The 18,447-nt window shown below is 51.4% G+C and overlaps 2 protein-coding genes and 1 non-coding gene across 6 annotated transcripts; 1 reads left to right on the forward strand and 2 right to left on the reverse strand.

Moving 5' to 3' along the window:
* Positions 1-63: 63 nt before the first annotated feature.
* Positions 64-4,878, reverse strand: TMUB2 (transmembrane and ubiquitin like domain containing 2). Of its 4 annotated transcripts, none has more exons than XM_036339593.1 (3): positions 4,740-4,878; positions 1,434-2,000; positions 64-1,306 (listed from the first exon to the last, which is right to left on the reverse strand). In XM_036339593.1, the coding sequence occupies exons 2-3, from the start codon at positions 1,973-1,975 to the stop codon at positions 943-945; spliced, it is 906 nt and encodes a 301-aa protein (XP_036195486.1). In that variant the 5' UTR covers positions 1,976-2,000; positions 4,740-4,878; the 3' UTR covers positions 64-942. The 4 variants fall into 4 exon arrangements, with proteins under 4 accessions (XP_036195486.1, XP_036195485.1, XP_036195487.1 ...); XM_036339592.1 differs by having other exon boundaries at positions 4,686-4,837; XM_036339594.1 differs by lacking the exon at positions 4,740-4,878 and adding an exon at positions 4,062-4,559.
* Positions 4,879-7,744: 2,866 nt separating this feature from the next.
* Positions 7,745-14,531, reverse strand: ASB16 (ankyrin repeat and SOCS box containing 16). Its single transcript, XM_036342057.1, has 5 exons — positions 14,122-14,531; positions 11,873-12,140; positions 9,225-9,717; positions 8,762-8,875; positions 7,745-8,243 (listed from the first exon to the last, which is right to left on the reverse strand). Exons 1-5 carry the CDS (start codon positions 14,420-14,422, stop codon positions 8,058-8,060), a joined length of 1,362 nt encoding a protein of 453 aa, XP_036197950.1. The 5' UTR covers positions 14,423-14,531; the 3' UTR covers positions 7,745-8,057.
* Positions 14,532-17,727: 3,196 nt separating this feature from the next.
* LOC118672549 lies at positions 17,728-17,854 on the forward strand. The gene has a single exon (XR_004973113.1). It is a non-coding gene; the product is annotated as a small nucleolar RNA SNORA25 (small nucleolar RNA).
* The last annotated feature ends 593 nt before the right edge of the window (positions 17,855-18,447 follow it).

The following is an 18,447-nucleotide window of genomic DNA, read 5'->3' on the forward strand; positions in this document are numbered from 1 at the left end:
ATTACCATGTTGCTGGAGGCAGAGCAAAGCCATTCTCTCAATGTCACAAAAGGAAGCTCCATAGCCACAAAATGGAACTTTATTCAGTCACAGACACTGGCCCTCCATCCAACAGCCCCAGAGACGAGGGCCTGGGGCACAGTGCTCCATACCCAGAGCTCCTTGGAGCTGGGCAGTGCAGGTCACTGGCTGAGAGCCAGAGCCGTTTCTTGCTTACAGCCTCAGGCCTAGGGTAGCAGCAGCTGTGGCTTGGCCTCTCCCAATGCTGGGGGCTTGGCTTTGTGCCCCAATCCCCTTCCTGACAGAGCTCTATAAAGGACTATTAAAAAAAAAAAAATACAAGCAAAGTGCTTTGAAAAAAGGGAGAACAGTGGAAACTGTCCAGAACATGGAGAACACTATTCCTGCTACAGGGGTAGAGGGAGAAGGGAGAGGGCAGCTAGGTGCCTATAGGACGAGCTGACACAGCCTTCATTCCTGCCTGTGTGATTTCAGTCAAAAGATGGATATTCCACTAAACTGAAAGATACTCCAGGCTCCCTAAAGAATTATGCTGAGGCCATGCTACACTGCCCTGTCAGGCGGCCCTGAATGCTGAGGAACAAACATGCAGGACAATGGGAAGAGTTAGGGTCACAGGAGGAAATCCTCAGAGCCCAGGCTCCCCACTGAGCTGGGCCACCAGGGTGGCTCTGAACTTAGGGACCCTAAAAAAGGAAGATGACACCCTCGTTTCTACCTGAGTTGTGCTTGCACAGAGGGGATCTCTCTACCCTCGTGGACATGAAGGGGAGGCCCCACACCGGCCTCCTTTGTCCTATGGAAAAGGACCCAACATATCCTTTCCACCCCTCCCTCCCAGGCCCTTGGGCCCAGCTATGGCCAGGAAAGGGGGAGGCTATAGAGGAGGAAGACCATGCCTTTCATTTCTCTCCCTCGTCCTTATCGTCCATACATCCCAAATACTAGGAAGCTGAAGAAGACAGTGACCCCAACCAGGGAGACAGTGGCAGGTGCTGTGAAGAACTGGCGGTAATTGATACGGAAGTACCAGACCACACCCAACAGCACCACAAACACAGGCACCATGAGGCTGCCCACACTGACACCGAGGCTGGGGGGCTCAGTGACTGAGGGGGCCAGGGAGGCTGAGGGGCCTGGAACAGCTGACCCTGGAGGTGAGCGGTGGCAGTGAATCACACAGTTGTTGGTGATGTTCAGGGAGCGCAGTGTGCGGGCTGGGTCCTGCAGCAGGCGGCCCTGGTAGATCAGCTTCATCTGGCTCTCTTGTCCAGGGAAGTATTTACTGTTAAGAGGAAAGAAGGAAAGAAGCAAGAATGAGAAGACAAACAGGTCTGGACTAACAAAGCAGGGCAATGGGGAAAAAACTGGGGACACGGCTTATTAAGTCTCCCACTTTTCAGCTCACTCACCTCTTTAGGGTACCCACAGTATCTTCTGGCCTGGCCACAGCCAGCTCCTCAGTGTCATTGAGGAATTTGAGCCGCACATGGATGAGGCCAGGGCTGGGAAGCAGGCAGGTGCTATCCTCAGATCTCAGAGGGGCTTCTGGGCCGCTGCTCTCTGGGCCCACTTGTCTTTTGGGCAGGCCTTGGATGTCAAGCAGATGCTCAAGGTTGGGCTCAATACCACCTCCAGCTCCAGGATCCCCTGTAGAGTCTCTACCACCTTCTCCAGCCTCTTCAGCCTTCTCATCATTACCCTCTGATGGATGGGGGAGTTCATTTGGCTCTGGGGTGCCTTGGCCCGCCACCAGATGGTCCACATGCCCCAGGTGGAGGACGGATGTGTCGCCAGCTGACACAATAGTGCCTAGGAGCTGGTTGCTACTGCTGTCTGCTACGTAGGTAGAAAGCCAAGCTAGGACCAAGGCTAGAATCAGCACCACCACACCTGCCACCACAGTCACCTCATTACCCACACCCTCAATAAGGGTGACATCAGAGAGTCCCATGGCCTGGCTGCTGACGGGGTCCACACTGCAGGAACAAAGGGGGATAACATCAGGGCCTGTGGGGTTGCAGCCAGGTTTCTTTTTATTTTTTTTAATCCTCATCCGAGGATATTTTTCCACTGATTTTTAGAGAGAGTGGAAGAGAGGAAAAGACAGAAACATCGATGTGCGAGAAACACATGAATTGGTTACCTCCTGCACGTGCCCCAACCAGGGCCAGGCCAGGGAGAAGCCTACAACCGAGGTACGTGCCCTTGACTGGAATCGAACTCGGGACCCTTCGGTCCACAGGCTGACGCTCTATCCACTGAGCCAAACTGGCTAGGGCATAATCAGTTTCTAGTTTGTTTAGCTTCTAACTAACCCAGCCGTGAAAGAAAATGGAGCTCATTGTCCTGCAGAAGGGGAAACAAACCTTCCTAACTCTGAACTCCCAACCTAAAGCGAAGGACTTACCCTTTATCTCTATTGTGAAACTCAAGTTCCACACCCTTCCTCTCTCACAATCCAACCACCCAATGAACATGGATCATAAGGAAAACCTTACAGCTTTGTTGCTGTTGCAATTGCTTGTTGTTTTTTTGGTAGCTGGGGAAAACATTTGCTTCTCTGAGCCCTGAGTTTCTCTAGGACTTCTATCACTTAGTCAAGCAACTGTGCCTCTTTGAAGAGCCTCCACGATGGCCTCAGAGAGACCAAATAGCCTATATTTTATTTTGGAGCCCATTTGGAGGCATACCGCAATCACTCTTGCCAGAGTACCTCATTTAAAACCCCATCTCAAAAAAAGAAAGAAAATAAAAGAACCTATCTTACGGTCACATATCTAGGTCCGGATGTCAAGAGCCAAAGAAAATCAATTTATCATCAAAAGCAGAGTCAGCCCAACCGATATGGTTCAGTGGTTGAGTGTCAATCCATGAATCAGGTGCTCACGGTCAGGGCACATGCCCAGGTTGCGGGCTCGATCGCCAGGAGCATGTAGGAAGGAGGCAGCCAATCGATGATTCTCTCATCACTGATGTTTCTCTCTCCCTTCCTCCCTCTGAAATCAATAAAAACATATTTTTTTAAAAAGCCATAGTCAGATCTCCCCAAAGGGACAAAAGAGTCAGAAAACCCCACAGGCCCTACAGAGGGAGGTTATCAGCAAACACTATACAGCAGGCACTGTGCTTCCTATGAAACTTTCCTGGCAAGCTCTGGGGAGCAAAGCAGGACAGACCTCAGACATACCACCCGACTGGATCCCTACAGGCTCACAACTAAAACGCCACTACCAGAGTAGAACAGATTTGGAAAGTTCCCAAAATAGCTGTCTCAAGCCACACCTCAACCTCTCTTCCTATTGTGTAGGTTCTCCCTCAGCAGTTTCTTAGAAAGGCAAGGATCACGGTTTGCCCCTTGGAGTACCTACGCTTTCCCCTGGACAATCTGCTGCTTTCACAGTTGTCCCTGGGCAAATCCAGTCTAATGACTATCATTACCAGACTATTCTCACAGCAACTCTAAGACTCATATGCATCTATCTGTCCATCTCTCTCTGCTAGACTCCTGGAAGGCAAGGACCGCATGGATTTCTCCATGTGCCGTAGTGCCCAGCATGTCATAGTAGCTGCTCAAAAGATATGTGTGGAATGTCTCAGCGTCTGCCCAGTGTCCACATTCTTATTTATACATGAGCCCTGGAGTCAGAGAAAAACCCACTCATTATAATCCTGGTCTTGCCCCTTCCTAGCTCTGTAATTTCAGGCAACTTTCTCAGAACCTCCACTTTCTCATAAGTAAAATGGGGTTAAAAACAGTACCTACCTGCCCTGGCTGGGTGGCTCAGTTGGTTGGAGCGCCGTCCCTTACACCAGAAGGTTGTAGGTTCGATTCCCAGTCAGGGCACATAACTAGGTTGCAGGTCCGATCTCTGGTTGGGGCGCGTAGGGGAGGCAACCCATCGATGTTCCTCTCGATGTTTCTTTCTCTTTCCCTTCCTCTCTCTCTAAAAATCAATAAAAGCATATCCTCAGGTGAGGATTATTTAAAAAAACAACAAACCTGATCCCATTATTGCCCTGCTAAAAACAGTACCTACCTCTCATCAAGTTGTTTTAAAGATGACGGGAAATTATCGAAGCAAAATACTTAGCAGAGTGCCTGGCACAGGCACATTGCAACTGGTCAGTAAATAAATAGTGGTAATTATTTATCACTCCCACAACTAACCCCTGATGGTGAGAAGGTTAACGTCATTAACCCCAATTTACAGAAAAGGAAACTGGCGAAGAGGCGAAAAAGACAGGCACTGACACAGGAAACTTTCGTGGGCAGGGGGCCGGGCAGACCCCAGGTCCTCCGCTCGGAGGCCTTCGCCCTCTGCTCAGCCGGGAGCGACCCTGCCGGCCGGTGAGGGGGCGTCCCCTGCCTTTTCTCGAAGCGAAGGCTCCGCGTTTGCGCGGTCCTATGCCCGCGGACTGGAGAGGGTTCCGCGGGCCCACCCGAGCCGAAAGGTTGCCTGGTCCCAGCCGCCGAGCCCAAGCCCACTTCTCCTGGCCGGTGAGGGGTAAAATCGGGTGAGTGGGTCACAAACCATCCACACCCCTCAAACTTCGGGGCGGGGCCGGGGGGCTGGGGGCGGGGCCTGTGTACGCGGGGAGTCATGGGAAATTAAGAAGGGATTGAACCGGTACTGTGCCAGGATAGGGAAAGAGGACCTCACCTGAAACGGCCAGACCAAGTATTTTGACTTCTCTAGGACGGCCGATGGACTCACCTTTCCGTAGGGGCCGGGGAAGGGACTGGCTACCCCCGATTCTGTCCAGGGTCCAGTCTCTTCCGGCTTCTCCCGGAAGCTGTTAGAACCAGAGACAGGAAGTCCCGCCTCCTCGCCTTGCACTGATGACGCAAAAGCTACGTAAGGCGGGCTGGCGTAAACGTATTCTTTAAAAGGGACAGGTTTCTCAGCGGAAGAAGGGGCGGAGTCATTGTTAGCGGGATCTTGGGAGGGCCACGCCTCGGGAGGGCCACGCCTAGTGGGCGGGGTCCGAGGAGCCCTGGGTTGAGGGGTGGGGTCAGGAGGGAGCTGGGGGCGGTGCTTGGTAGGGGGCGTGGTTTCGGGTCTGGCGGATTGAGCAGGCTGGCACCGCTGGGCGGAACCCGAGCAGCACTTCCCTCTTTCCAATCTAGTTCTTCCGGCCCTGCTCCTAGCCTCCCTGTCTGGTAGGATTTATTACTGTTCCGGGTTAGCGGGATCGGTAAAGTCTGGTCTCTCTGAGCTCCAAGAATTCAGGGCTAATCGGGAGACAAACAGGGAGACACCAGTTACTATCCGGTGCTCCGAGAATGCGGCCTCAGGTAGCGTGGGACTTGGGTAAATTATGCAAGAAAGCATTTCAAAGAAGACACAGATTCAGGGGAGGTTTAGAACATAAGAAGTGCAAGGGCCCAAGAAAAGGTTCAGCTTCCAAGAACTTATACAGATTTTTGCAATTAAATTTTTTTCTAAAGATCTGCTGGGTTTTTTTGTTTTCTGGTGAACAATTTATTAAAGTATAAATAATGCGAACAGGGGCAAACTCAAGCGAAGAGCTCAGGTAATTTTCGCCAACAGAACACACCGGTGGAACTAGCATTTGGATCAAGAAATAGAAAATGGCCCGTCTGTGTGGCTCAATGGTTGATCTTCAATCTGTGAACCTGGAGGTCACGGTTTGATTCCCAGAGTACATGTCCCAGTTGTGGTTGCGGGCTCCATCCCAGTAGGGGGCGTGCATGAGGCAGCTGATCTCTCCCTCTCCCTTCCTCTCAGAAATAAAAAAATATTTTTAAAAAATACTCCCGCCATTAAAAAAAATAATTTGCACTTCCCTGATCGCTGATATTATTCATTTACTTAACAGATATTTGAGTGTTCACTCTCTGCTAGGCACTACAGAGACACCAAATCAACACTGGTAATAAAACAGATGTTTTTCTTTCTCTCACAGATCAAGGGAATAAAATCTTTTAGCTATAGTACATTTTCCAATATTTTGCCTTTTAGTTGTATTTATGACTTGGTGTTTTCATTAAGCTTTGTCTGTATCCACATCTATTAATCTTTTCTTTTGTGCTTTTGCCCTACCCCTAAATAATATACATATTCACATGTATCTTTTGTTTTAGTTATTTATTTATTTATTTATTTATTTTTAATATATTTTATTGATTTTTTACAGAGAGGAAGGGAGAGAGATAGAGAGTTAGAAACATCGATGAGAGAGAAACATCGATCAGCTGCCTCCTGCACATCCCCCACTGGGGAAGTGCCCGCAACCCAGGCACATGCCCTTGACCGGAATCGAACCTGGGACATTTCAGTCCGCAGGCCGATGCTCTATCCGCTGAGCCAAATCGGTTAGGGCTCTTTTGTTTTATTTAAACAGATATCTTGTAGTTGTAGATATAACAGGAAAAGCTGAGCTCAGTGGGGACAGCCTGCTGTGAGAGGGTGGACAACTCAGCATCCTACCCTTAGAAGGAGGCTCCTAGCGTGGGCCCAGGACTAAAGAGGATTTCCCTCTCTCCTCTTGGGCCTTTGGCTCTGAAAATGTCAAGAAAGGAAAGATTGTTGCTCTACTGCTCTACATAAGGAGGTAAAAGCCTGTCTTTGTGTTGGTCAAAGGGCATCTCTGCGGATACAACTCCACATAGAAGAGGAGCCCGGGAAACCGCTGCAGGAAGCCAGCTCTAGGACTCCTGACTTGTCTTTACCACATGACTCCAAATGGGAATGGCACTGGAGATCCCAGGGTCCCTCCTCAGTTCCCGCCCACAGTGGGTACTTTAGGCTCAGGGGCTGGGATGGGGTCTTGTGTTGTTCTTATGCTCTTTTTGCTATCACAAGAGTAACAGCTGCTCAGTGCAGAAAATTTGGGAACCATGGAAGAGGACAGAGTGGGGGAAACAAACATGGAGTGATAGGTAGCTCAGTCTCATTTCAACCTAACAACATTCACACATGGGTACTGTGCACAAATCATTTATTTGCGTTCATAAAAACTAGCTTGGCTTAAAGATGGTGGTGCATTTGACTCTGGAACCAGAGGAGGAAGTGAGAGAGAGGGGGGGACAGCTGGTGGCTGGTCCTCTGGTCACAGACCCTCAGAGGTCACAAGTGTGGTGACCACTGTTTAAGACACCATGCATCACTGGGGGGTGTGGGGAGGGGAGCACAATGCAACCATAAATGGGTCCCAGGCATCATCTATCTATTCCTCCAACAACCATTTACTGAAATACCTGTTCAAGCCTAGTTGAGGCAGACACAGGCTCTTAAATAGGTATGATACCACCGGCCAGTTTGGCTCAGTAGTTGAGCATCAGTCTATGAACCAGGAGGTCATGGTTTGATTCCCGGTCAGGACACATGCCTGGGTCACGGGCTTGATCCCCATTGTGGGGTCTGCAGGAGGCAGCCGATCAATGATTCTCTCTTATCATTGATATTTTTTCTCTCTTTCCCTCTTTCTTCCTTTCTGAAATCAATAAAAAAATATATATATTTTAAAATAGATATGATACCAAGGAAGGCTACCTGCTAGGTTGATCAAACAGTGCTATTGAGTTGTCTTGAGGATATCAGCTTCAATCAGGGGAAGAAGAAAAAATGTGGGAAGGGTATGTCAAGGAGGGGGAACACCTGGGAACAAAGGATTTCAAGAGCATGGGTTTCAAGACCAGTGAGGTTTTCCCTTCAAATGACAATGACAATTTGGGCAGAGGCAGTACAACTAGAGGCAGAGTCTGTCACTCTTTATAGGAAACTGATTTTAGATACATTGGTGGCAGAAGATGAGGGGTTACAACAACAGTCACCACCTCTGGGCTTGAGGCATCATCCACTTAGGCAAAGAGGATGAGATGGCTGAGGTCTGAGTCTGCAGACCTTTCCCTCAAAGAGAGGAGCTGAAGCTCAGGTAAGGCTGGTCAGGAGTCAGTGGAGGGAGGTGGAGTATAAACAGAGGCCCAGGGTCTCGTCGTCCAGGGTTGGGGCGGGGGGAGTAAGATGGACGGAGAAAGGACAAGCTGTGGGGGCAGCCTGGCCTGGTGCTCACTGGATGCGCCCCTCCACACGCAGCAGCAGGTAGTCCCTGAGGAGCTGGGGCAGCGGGAGGCGGTCGGCAGCCTGTCGGCAGCGGTTGCCCAACTGAGCACGCACAGCCAGCCGGGCCAGGTGCTGCAGCCGCCTCGGCTGGTTCACCATGGCCAGGGCCGAGCTGTAGAAGGCTTCATGCTCCTAGGCCAGGAGTGGAACAGGGTCAGATAGCCCAATACCCTTAATTCTGCCCTTCCAACTGGGGGCTACGTAGTGGTAGGGCTCTAGGATTTTGCAACATGTAAAATTTGATGCATCCTGAAGGACTCAGATTCAGAGCCAGAGAGGCCCTGCAGGGATCATGGGAGTTGGGACCACACTGCAGAGTCCTGTCTCCGCCCTGTCTGCACCCATCCCCACCCCAAAGATGCTGGCACGGTGCACACTGAGTCAGAGATGCCTAAGAAATGTCTGTGCTGATGCAGGTAAGAGAGAGGCTGGAGAGGGGTGTGGAATGAGAGGTTGCTCTGAGCTGCTAGGGGATAGAGGGAACCTAGAATTCAGGGGTTTCACTCTGCCTGTCCTCCAGCCCAGGGGCCCTCCTGACCCTCCCTCCGGGAAGCCCATTCTGGAGGACTAGGCCTAGGGCCCAACCTTTCTTTCCATCTCCCCCCACACCCTGAGTCCAGGATGGATCTGTGCCCCTGGGGTGGACATACCTGCCACAGCTCTGGGAGTACTGCCTCCACCCAGGTATCACAGGATGGAACACAAGGGTAGGCATTAAGTAGGACTTCTAGTGCCCGAGGGAGGTTGGCACAGTGTTTCAGCATCTAGGAATCAAAAGAGGGTCTCAGGGGCACCCTGCCTCTCCCAACCAGGGGCAGATCCAAATCCAGAGACTATGGTGGGAGTCTCTCCTCGTACTTTCCCATGCGCAGTTCACCTTGCCTTCAAGGTTGCTCCACAACCTCCTGGCTAGCTTCCTTGGGACCTCTTTTCTCCTTTGCATAACTAACCCCATAGCCCCCACTGATCTTTTCCAAGATGGGGACAGGCCTCTGGCCACAAAAGGTGGGCTCGCAGTCTCTTGGCCCCCTCTCTTCCGCTGCGTGGGGCAATTCCACAGGCACAATCCCCCCACCCAACTGGACCCTCCCTTCACAGGCTCTCCCTACGCACCTCAGGGTGCACTGGCTGGGCCCCGTAGTCCAGCAGTGCCCCGAAGAGGACCTCGGGCTCCCAGTTGGGGGTGTCCTGGACCGCCTGCAGCACGCAGTCCATGGGCGTGTGGCCCGCTGAGTTGGAGACTCCAGCGCAGGCCCCGTGGCGCAGCAGGAGCTCGGCCAGGGCCCCGCAGCCGTTGGCACAGGCGTTGTGCAGGGGTGTGTGGCGCTTGCGCCCGGCCGCCTGGGCATCAGCCCCAGCTTCCAGGAGCTGGCGCGCCACAGCCTGGTGGCTCCGGCCATTGCCGGGGCCCTCGGCCCCCGCGCAAGCAGCGTTCAGCGCTGTCTCCCCCTGGCTGGTGCGCAGCCCCACGTTGGCTCCATGCGCCAAATAGAGAGCCACGTGCTCCTCCAGGCCGCGGGCCGCCGCCACGTGCAGGGGTGTCATCTCGCTGTCCCTCGCAGCCACGTTGACAGTAGCTCCTGCCTCCAGCAGCAGCTTGGCGCACCTGGGGGCAGGGCACAAGGCACCAAGGCAAATCCTGAGGGGCCAAGGCCTGGCCTGAGAACCCCTCTGTCATCCCCTAACCCCTTTCTTCCCACCCCCTGCACCTGAAGGCGAACCTGGTGTCCACCGTCAGACTCACAGGAGGCCCCCGACAGACGGAAGAGCTGGAAGGCCCATGGAGGTCACCAGGCGCATCTTCGGTTTTCACGTGAAAAACCAGCCCAGAAAGAACTCAGTGCAGCCAAGGACACAGCACGCTAGTGGCTACCTGGGAGCTGGTACTCACTGCCTCAGACAGTCCCTCCCAAGTCTAACCTGGCTCCCCAGTCCCACTGGGAGCTCAAGGCCTGGTTCTGAGTCATTTGTGAGTGTATAGCACACATACACAAAATGGAAAACCCACAACTGTGTACACTACGAAACACAGAAAATTAATGAGTGTGAGTCCAAAAGAAAAAGTAGAAATCCTAATATTTTCTTCCTGCCTCCCAACCTGAAGACCACGCTTCCAGACCAGCCACACCCACTCCAACAAAAGAAGGCACTTGGGGACCCCCCACTTTCCTCTAAGCAGTGGCTCTCAACCTGTGGATCGCGACCCCTGAAAATACATCCTGCATATCAGATATTTACATTATGATTCATAACAGTAGCAAAATTACAGTTATGAAGTAGCAACGAAAATAATTTTATGGTTGGGGGTCACCACAACATGAGGAACTGTATTAAAGGGTCGCGGCATTAGGAAGGTTGAGAACCACTGCTAGTCCAGCCTGTGTGGCTCAATGGTTAAGTGTCAACCTATAAACCAGGTAGTCATGGTTTGATTCCCGGTCAGGGCACATGCCTAGGTTGTGGGCTTGATCCCCAGTGTAGGGTGTGCAAAGGCAGCTGATCAATGATTCTCTCTCATCATTGATGTTTCTATCTCTCTCTCCCTCTCCCTTCCTCTCTGAAATCAATGAAAATATATTTAAAAACAAACAAACAGAACCAAACAACAAAAAGAAGATTTTAGGAAGCGCACATTTTTCAGTCTTCTAGTTCCTGGAAAAAATTACAGGCCAGAACACCGTATAGGCAAATATTCATTATTAACCACCGTGGGGTAAACCAAATACACAACAAACAAAATTAATGATGAAACTACACTAAGAGTAATTTGGAATTAAAAAGCCTGAATGGAAGCCACTGGAACTCAGGAGCAGGTCCATCAACTCCAATGAAACCCTGATGACCAAGTGTCCTTCCCCCAGATTTCAGCTCTCCGTCAGTGCGCATGCTCAGTAGGCACTTTGCTCAGTGGCTAAGAGTTGAGTAGCAGCCAGTCACCCATAACTACTGAATTTATTTCCTCGGTAAATTCAATCATGGGCTAAATTTTGTTTCCAAATACTAAATTTAAATAACACTGAAAAGCTCACTCAGTAGGATTTCAGTAAGTGAAACTATTTTCACTTCTTTTTAAAGGATAAAGTCTGCTGGAAAGTGTACCACGTGCCCATAAGAACTCAAGAAAGAGCTGGAAAATTTAGATCGCTCTGGATCCATCACTGATCTAGAGCTAAGCAAGAGAGAGGTTCCCAGCATGTGGGCCATGGAGTGTCTCCTAGGAGCCCTTGAGTCTTTTTTTTTTTTAATTAATTTCAGACAGGAAGGGAGAGGGAGAGAGAGAGATAGAAACATCAATGATGAGAGAGAATCATTGATCAGCTGCCTCCTGCATGCCCCCAACTGGAGATCGAGCCCACAACCCGGGCATGTGCGCTTGACCGGAATTGAACCTGGGACCCTTCAGTCCACAGGCCGATACCCTGTCCACTGAGCAAAACTGGCCAGGGTAGATCTTTCTTGATGTCTACCTCAAAACAGCTCGGAATTTGGCTACAGTGGGTTCACAAGGAATAAGAGACTGCAGTTGGAACAGGGTTGTCCCAAAAAGCAACAGGGCGTTTGCCTTCAGGGCTTAGCTGATGTGATCTTGGACAAGTCGCTAAACCTTTTGGAGGCTCTGTTTTCTCATCTGTAGAATGAGACCTGTCTCCCAGGTGGTTGTGAGGACATACGTATATGAGGTGCTTCCCCTTTTTCCAGGCCGTGAGCTTCACACACACACACACACCCTCCCCAAACCGTCCCAAACCCTGAGCACCTACTGTAAGGACTCAGGCGCTGTACAGAGGTGCAAGGGGGTTGTGCCTTCCTCAGACAACACATTGGCTTTGGCACCGAAGGTCAGCAGCAGCCGCACACAGTCCGAGTGGGCTTGGGCACATGCCTCGTGCAAGGCAGCCGGGCCCCCAACCCGGGCATCCAGCTCAGCTCCCTGCCGGATGAGGTGGCGGGCACAGTCGGTATAGCCTCGGGCCGCAGCAATAGTGAGGGGCACTGTCTGCTTGGTCTTGGGGGTCAGTACCCAGAACCCTGTGGAGAGCAGACAGTATTGGGGGGCGGTGAGACCCGGAAGCAGGGCAGGCGGTGGTGAACAGCTGATGCTAGTTTTCCTGCTGTACCCCTGGCTGAGCACAAGCTCTGTGCCAGGTTGTAACTGTGGAGAGGGGCTCACTCAAGCCCTGATTTGGGAGTAAATCAGAACAGCCTTTTAGAACAATTTGTCAGTCTGTAACAAAGCAGAGTATGTGTGTCATAGAAAAAAATTAATTGCTCTTTAAAACCATAAGGGCCACTAAGGAGGGTGAGTTCTGTGAAGGGAAGATCTGGGTCTTTGAGCTGCTGATGGAGTTCTTGCCTCTTTTGGTTCACTTGGGGCTCTGGCGTTGGGGATGGGGGGAGTTATGAACAGGAGGTCCTGGAGCTGAGCCTGGGGGTGGCCAGTGAGCAGAGCTGAAGGAGCCACGAGTTTGGAGTTCTGGGACACTTCTGGGGTGGGGGCGGTGGGGATGAAAGTGAGGGTAGAAGCAAAGGGGGAGCGGGGGGAGAGTGAAAGGTGGGGATGGGGAAAGGAAGAGTGTGGAGAGACTTTGTTCATGGGACTGGTGTTGGATCCAAATTGTAGAAATGGCCAAGGACTTGTCTAAAGGACATAGATGCCTAATACCCATCAGTAAGTTATTATGGATTATGGTGAAGTAAGTCCTGGGTTTCCCAACGCTTGGATAAAGCATGCCTTATTTATTATTAGAATTTAAATAAGGCCAAGTGCCATTTGAGGGATGATGGACATGCTACAGGATGAGACAGGGATGCCCTGGGCAGGGTCACATCTCTATTAGTTAAAGCCAAACAGGAATTTGGAGCCTGTGGTGACTGTGAGAACATATGCTCACCAAGGATTTTGAACCCCAAATCCATGGGTGGGGTTGGAGGCAATCTCTTTTTTTTTTTATTTCAACTTCCTTCCTTCCTTCCTTCCTTCCTTCCTTCCTTCCTTCCTTCCTTCCTTCCTTCCTTTCTTTCCTTCTTTCTTGAGAGAAACATCAATTTGTTGTTCCATTTATTTATGCATTCATTGGTTTATTCTTGTATGTGCCCTGACCAGGGATTGAACCCAAAATATTGGCATATGGGGCTGAGGCTCTAACCAACTGAGCTACCTGGCCAGGATGGAGGCAATCTCTTGTCACTCAAACAGGACAATTTCAATTGAGGTATTTGGTTTACAGGGGACAAACCCCCTGGTCAGAATAGATCCTGATCTAGTTTGAAAATCAGCTGGCAAGTACACAAAGATGTTCATCATATTGCTATTTAGAATAGTCTTTACAAAAAGGAGCCCCGCCGGCTGGTGTGGCCCAGTGGTTAAGCATTGACCTATGAACCGGAGGCCACTGTTCGATCCTGGTTGTGGGCTCAGTCCCCAGTAGGGGACATGCAGGAGGCAGCCAATCAGTGATTCTCTCTCATCATTGATGTTTCTTTCTCTCTCTCCCTCTCTCTTCCTCTCTGAAGTCAATAAAACATATTTTTAAAAATCATTAAAAACATATTTTTAAAAAAGGAACCCAATCTCTCCAATCTATTCGGGGGCTAGTTATATAAATCATGGTATCTCCATACAGGAGAATTTATGCCCCTATGTAACATATTATGTTGACTTATGGTTATTGACATGTTATATGAAAACATCAGGTTAAAAATAGCATGTGGATTATAATTTCATTCTGTGGAGGAAAAATATTCGTGTGTGAATATATATTCATAAAAATTGCATAAGAATATAATTGTATTCTTATGTAATTGATATGTTAATATAACTAATTTTGATAAACATACAAACCACTAACCATGCCTCATCACTGTTTAGCAGGGAACTGGAACGGGCAGTGGGAAAGGATAGCATAGTTCATGGTCTGGAGGGAGGGGTTGGGGCTGAGACGCTCCCCCCTCTCCCCACCCCCACCTCTTCCCTCTTCCTCCTCTTCTGCCCACACCTGCTGCTCCCTACCCTGTTCAGGCGACCAGGCCAGCTGGTTGCTCTCAGTCTCCACAATCATGTTGGCGGCATCTTCGTCTCGGAACAGGGCTTGGACCTGCTGCAGGTTGCCGGAGAACAGGGCATTCTGGACCGCTGGGTCTCGGCAGGAGCGGCGAGGCCTAGTGAGTCGGGCCAGAGAACTTGGGGGGCACCTTTGGCTCCGGCAGAGCTGGGCTGCTGCCCTGCGCCTGTCCTCCCACTCCAGCCACTCCCGCTGCAGGCGGAGGGAGCGCAGCGTGGCGGAGGTAAAGGGGAAGGTCCCTTCTGCCATGGGAAGGGGCCCGGGGCCTGGTTAGCGGCAGGTGGGCAGAGCCCAGTGACTACCACCCTTGCTGTGAGGAGCCACCCTGCCCCTCCCCCGTGGCCCAGAGAGAGCAGCAGCTGAGACTATAAATAGGCCCTCGGATCTCTGGTAAACACGGTTTGCCCAGAGTCCTGATCCTGGTGCAGAGGTGTTGGGCCAACCCCTCACCCGCCCAGGGGTAGGGCCAGCCCCTGTCCCTGCCCCTGCTGATACCCTCCCATTGGGCAGCAGGCCCTCAAACGAGGCCATCCCTGCCCCCCGGGGTCCACATCCTCCCATCTCCTAGGAGTGAGCACCTTGGGTTGGCCGGGTCGGAGGTGAGGGCGAAGACAGTTGTGAGCCTCTCCCCACCCTCGTAGCAGGGACAACATGGTCTATAGAAACTACCTTCAGTGAGTCCCCCCACCCCACCCCACCCCACCGCAGCGCCTGAAGGGGCTCACATGCCTGCCTAGGGGCCAAGGGCTTGACCTTGCAACTCTGGGGGCTCCAGAACAATGAGACCTTTAAGCCAGGAGCCTATTCACTCTCAGGAGAAAGGGCTCTGCTTCCCGGAGCCTCTAGGGGGCGGACTGAGGCCGTGAAATAACATTCGCTGATGCACTGGCAAAGCCAGGCAAGCGGAGGCAGGAAGGATGCCAGTCCCTGCATTAGGAGGGCTCCTCAGAAGCGCAGCTGCAGGCGGGCTGGCCTGGCCCCAACCTGCCCTGGCTGCCTCCTCAGCCCTGTAGGCTCCTCCCGGCTCCTCTGCCCCTGCACTGCCTCCCCTCCCTGGTTCGGCAGCAGCCCTTGCTCAGTCATCTCTGACTTCGTCCTCTCCCTGGTCCCCTCACACAAGGGAGTTCCAGCTCCCGTCCCCACATTGTCAGTCACCATCTCGATGTCTTCAACCTGGGCCAGCCCAGCCTCCTACCAGGTGTGTCTTCCTCTGGCCACCACCCCTCTGCTTCACTGCCTGGATGGAAGGAACTAACTAAAACGGTTAATTCCTAGCTTGAAAACTTCTGCTGACTTCCAACACCTCCCCTCTCCAACTAAGCCCCTGTTCCTTCGTTTGGCCTCACTCCACATGGCATCCTGCTCCTCACCCTTCCCTGACATTCCCGCTTCCTGGAATTCTCTTCTGGCTCTTTCCTTAAAGTCCACCTCAAAGGTCACCTGCTCTGGGGGACATCGCTGCAGCAGCGCCAGGTCCCCCACTCCTCCGGTTCCAGCCACTCCCAACCCATGCACTTTGTAAAGCACCTGTCCCAGTGCACTGTAGACGCCCGTCTGCCGTGCTGGATGTGGGCTCCAGAGGAGGCTCGGAATTGATTCAGTGATTCAGTTAGGTTTCTGGTCCCAGCAGGGCCTGGCACACAGTAGGTCTTGACATGGTGTTTAGGGGCACTTGGCACATAGCAGGCTGGCCCCTTATGTGTAGTGCATTGACTGAGGGCCCCTGTTCTCTGCCAGAGCAAACACTCATCAGCCTGCCCAAGTGGGTGGCAGCAGCCGGGCCGTTTCCGGCACTGCCTTCACCCTGCTGTTCACCCACTCTGGCCCCAGCTTCTTGGTGGTATTCCAGAGTGAGGGATCCCAGAGGAGGGATGAGATCATGCACCCGAAGGCTTAGTGATCCTCAGAGAAAGGCGCCTCTATAAACACAGCAGTGATTAACCCTGTTGGAACCCATTCAGTGTTTTAATTGCCCCACCAACGGCCTGGACTGAGCACCCACAGCTGGGTTCCCAGGGTTGGGAGTTGGCAAGGCCAGGTGGGGCCAAGAGGGGCCAAGGTAGGGCGGGCGTCCCCTCCCTTGTGAGGTGCACAACAGTCATGGCCTGTGGGCCCACGATTGTGCTGACCTTCCCAGCCTCTCTGTAACCTTCTTGTCACACAGGCCCGGAGGTGCTCTGGCTACAGCTCAGTCCCCAGAGACACCATGTGTCTGTCTCCTGTCTTTCGCCTTAACTTCCTAAGGGCCGAAAAATTGTCCTTAAGGTTAACTTCCTGAGACCTATACTTCAACCCACACATGAGCTCACAGGGAGCCCAGTTCTACTGGCAGGAGCAGTGCCAGGTGATGGGACACCCAGCCTGCCTTCTTGGAGCTCAGAGCCTGTGGGGAGATGAAGCGCATCCAGAGAAACCAGGACATCAGCCAGGACTGTGAGCGGTAGGGGGCTGAATGGGGAAGGGCACTGCAGCCAGGGGTAGGGGGTAGTTTAGGTGCATGAAGGCCACAGATCTAAGCTACAAAGGCAGAGCTCGGGAGTTAGCAGTGGGTAGAAGAGAAAGATGTGCAGGTAGGAGGACCAAATGGGAGTGCGAAGGGGCAAGGGTGCTGGCGGATTAGTCCTTTCTTGCTCCTGGGCTTAAAACACAAAAGCCTTCCAGAACAGGGCCCCACTGCAACCAGCAGCTAGCTGAGCACGGAGTTCTTAAAGCACTTGTTCACTTCAGGCTTGAGGGTAGATCCATGGGATCAGCCCCTTAGGGGAAAGGGAGATTAACACCTCCCCCCAGAACAGCACCGAGCATATGAGAGGTCCCTGGCTCAGCTGCTTAGTGGAGACAGGTGGAAACAGGGGAGGCTGGTGGTCAAACTGAGGTATTCTTTAAAAATATATATTTTTATTGATTTCAGAGAGGGCGATAGAAACATCAATGATAAGAGAGAATCGTTGATTAGCTACCTCCTGCACACCCCCTACTGGGGATCGAGCCCACAACCTGGGCATGATGGTCAACTACTGAGCCACACTGGCTGGGCCAAAGTGGGGTCTTTAACCCACACCTCCTCTTCCATGAGTTGAGAGAATCATCCTTTCTTCCCCTTTTTCCAGGAAAAGAAAACAAAGTTGGCAACTTGGTACCATTAGACCTTTTCCACCCATGTCCCTTGTGCAACTCTGGTCTAAAAGGTGGTATAGAGAAGCTACAGTGACCAAGAGTTGCTTGACAAAATAAAGTAGTATTAGGTTATAACCCAAAGCATAGAATAAATACCCAGGAGTCCATACTGATATAAATGAATGAATAAAAAATGAGGGATAGCCCTAACCGGTTTGGCTCAGTGGATACAGCATCGGCCTGTGGACTCAAGGGTCCCAGGTTCGATTCCGGTCAAGGGCATGTACCTTGGTTGCGGGCACATCCCCAGTGGGGAGTGTGCAGGAGGCAGCTGATGGGTGTTTCTAATTCTCTATCCCTCTCCCTTCCTCTCTGTAAAAAATCAATAAAATAAATTTCTTTTAAAAAAAAAAAAAAAAAAAAAAAAAATGAGGGATAGGTCATTTCAAAAAGAGCTTATGGGACCCAAACGAGGAACTCTTAACGCTGTGACCTAAGATTTAAGTTCTCCACAGGATGTAACAGACACTCAATAGTGCTATGTTTTCCTGAGGAGATATAAAATTTAGCTGCTCATATCAATGATTACTGATGTGGGAAAATAAATGTTTTCCAAGTTTAAAAGAAAAAGAGGGAGAATAGGCCAATCACCCCTGCAGAAGAATTCCAAATAATGTATATGAATACCCTTCCCTTAAGGAGGTAAAGTATGAGTCCTCATGCCTTGTGTGTGGACTGCACACCGTGACTTCCTTCCAAAGAGGACAGCACGGAGAGGGAGAAGGAAGCAGGGTAGCTTTACACCCTATAACATGCCTGAGCCGCTCTCCTCAAAGCTGTCAAGGCCATAAAACAAGGAAAGTCTAAGACAGCCACAGCCAAGAAGAGCCTAGAGCAGGGGTAGGGAACCTTTCTTCTGCCAAGGGCCATTTGGATATTTATAACATCATTCCCGGGCCATACAGAATTATCAACTTAAAAATTAGCCTGCTATGTTTGGTCAAACATTTAATTAACTCACCCCGATGCCTTGGCAGGGCCAGACCAAATGATTTCCAGGGCCTCAGGGCCAGACGTTCCCCACCCTGGGCCTAAAGAGACATGATGACTAAACGTAATGTGGGAACCCGGAACAGAGACAGGACATCAGGAGAAAA

This window comes from Myotis myotis, unplaced genomic scaffold, assembly GCF_014108235.1.
Source record: "Myotis myotis isolate mMyoMyo1 unplaced genomic scaffold, mMyoMyo1.p scaffold_m19_p_17, whole genome shotgun sequence".
Taxonomy (NCBI): Eukaryota; Metazoa; Chordata; class Mammalia; order Chiroptera; family Vespertilionidae; genus Myotis; species Myotis myotis.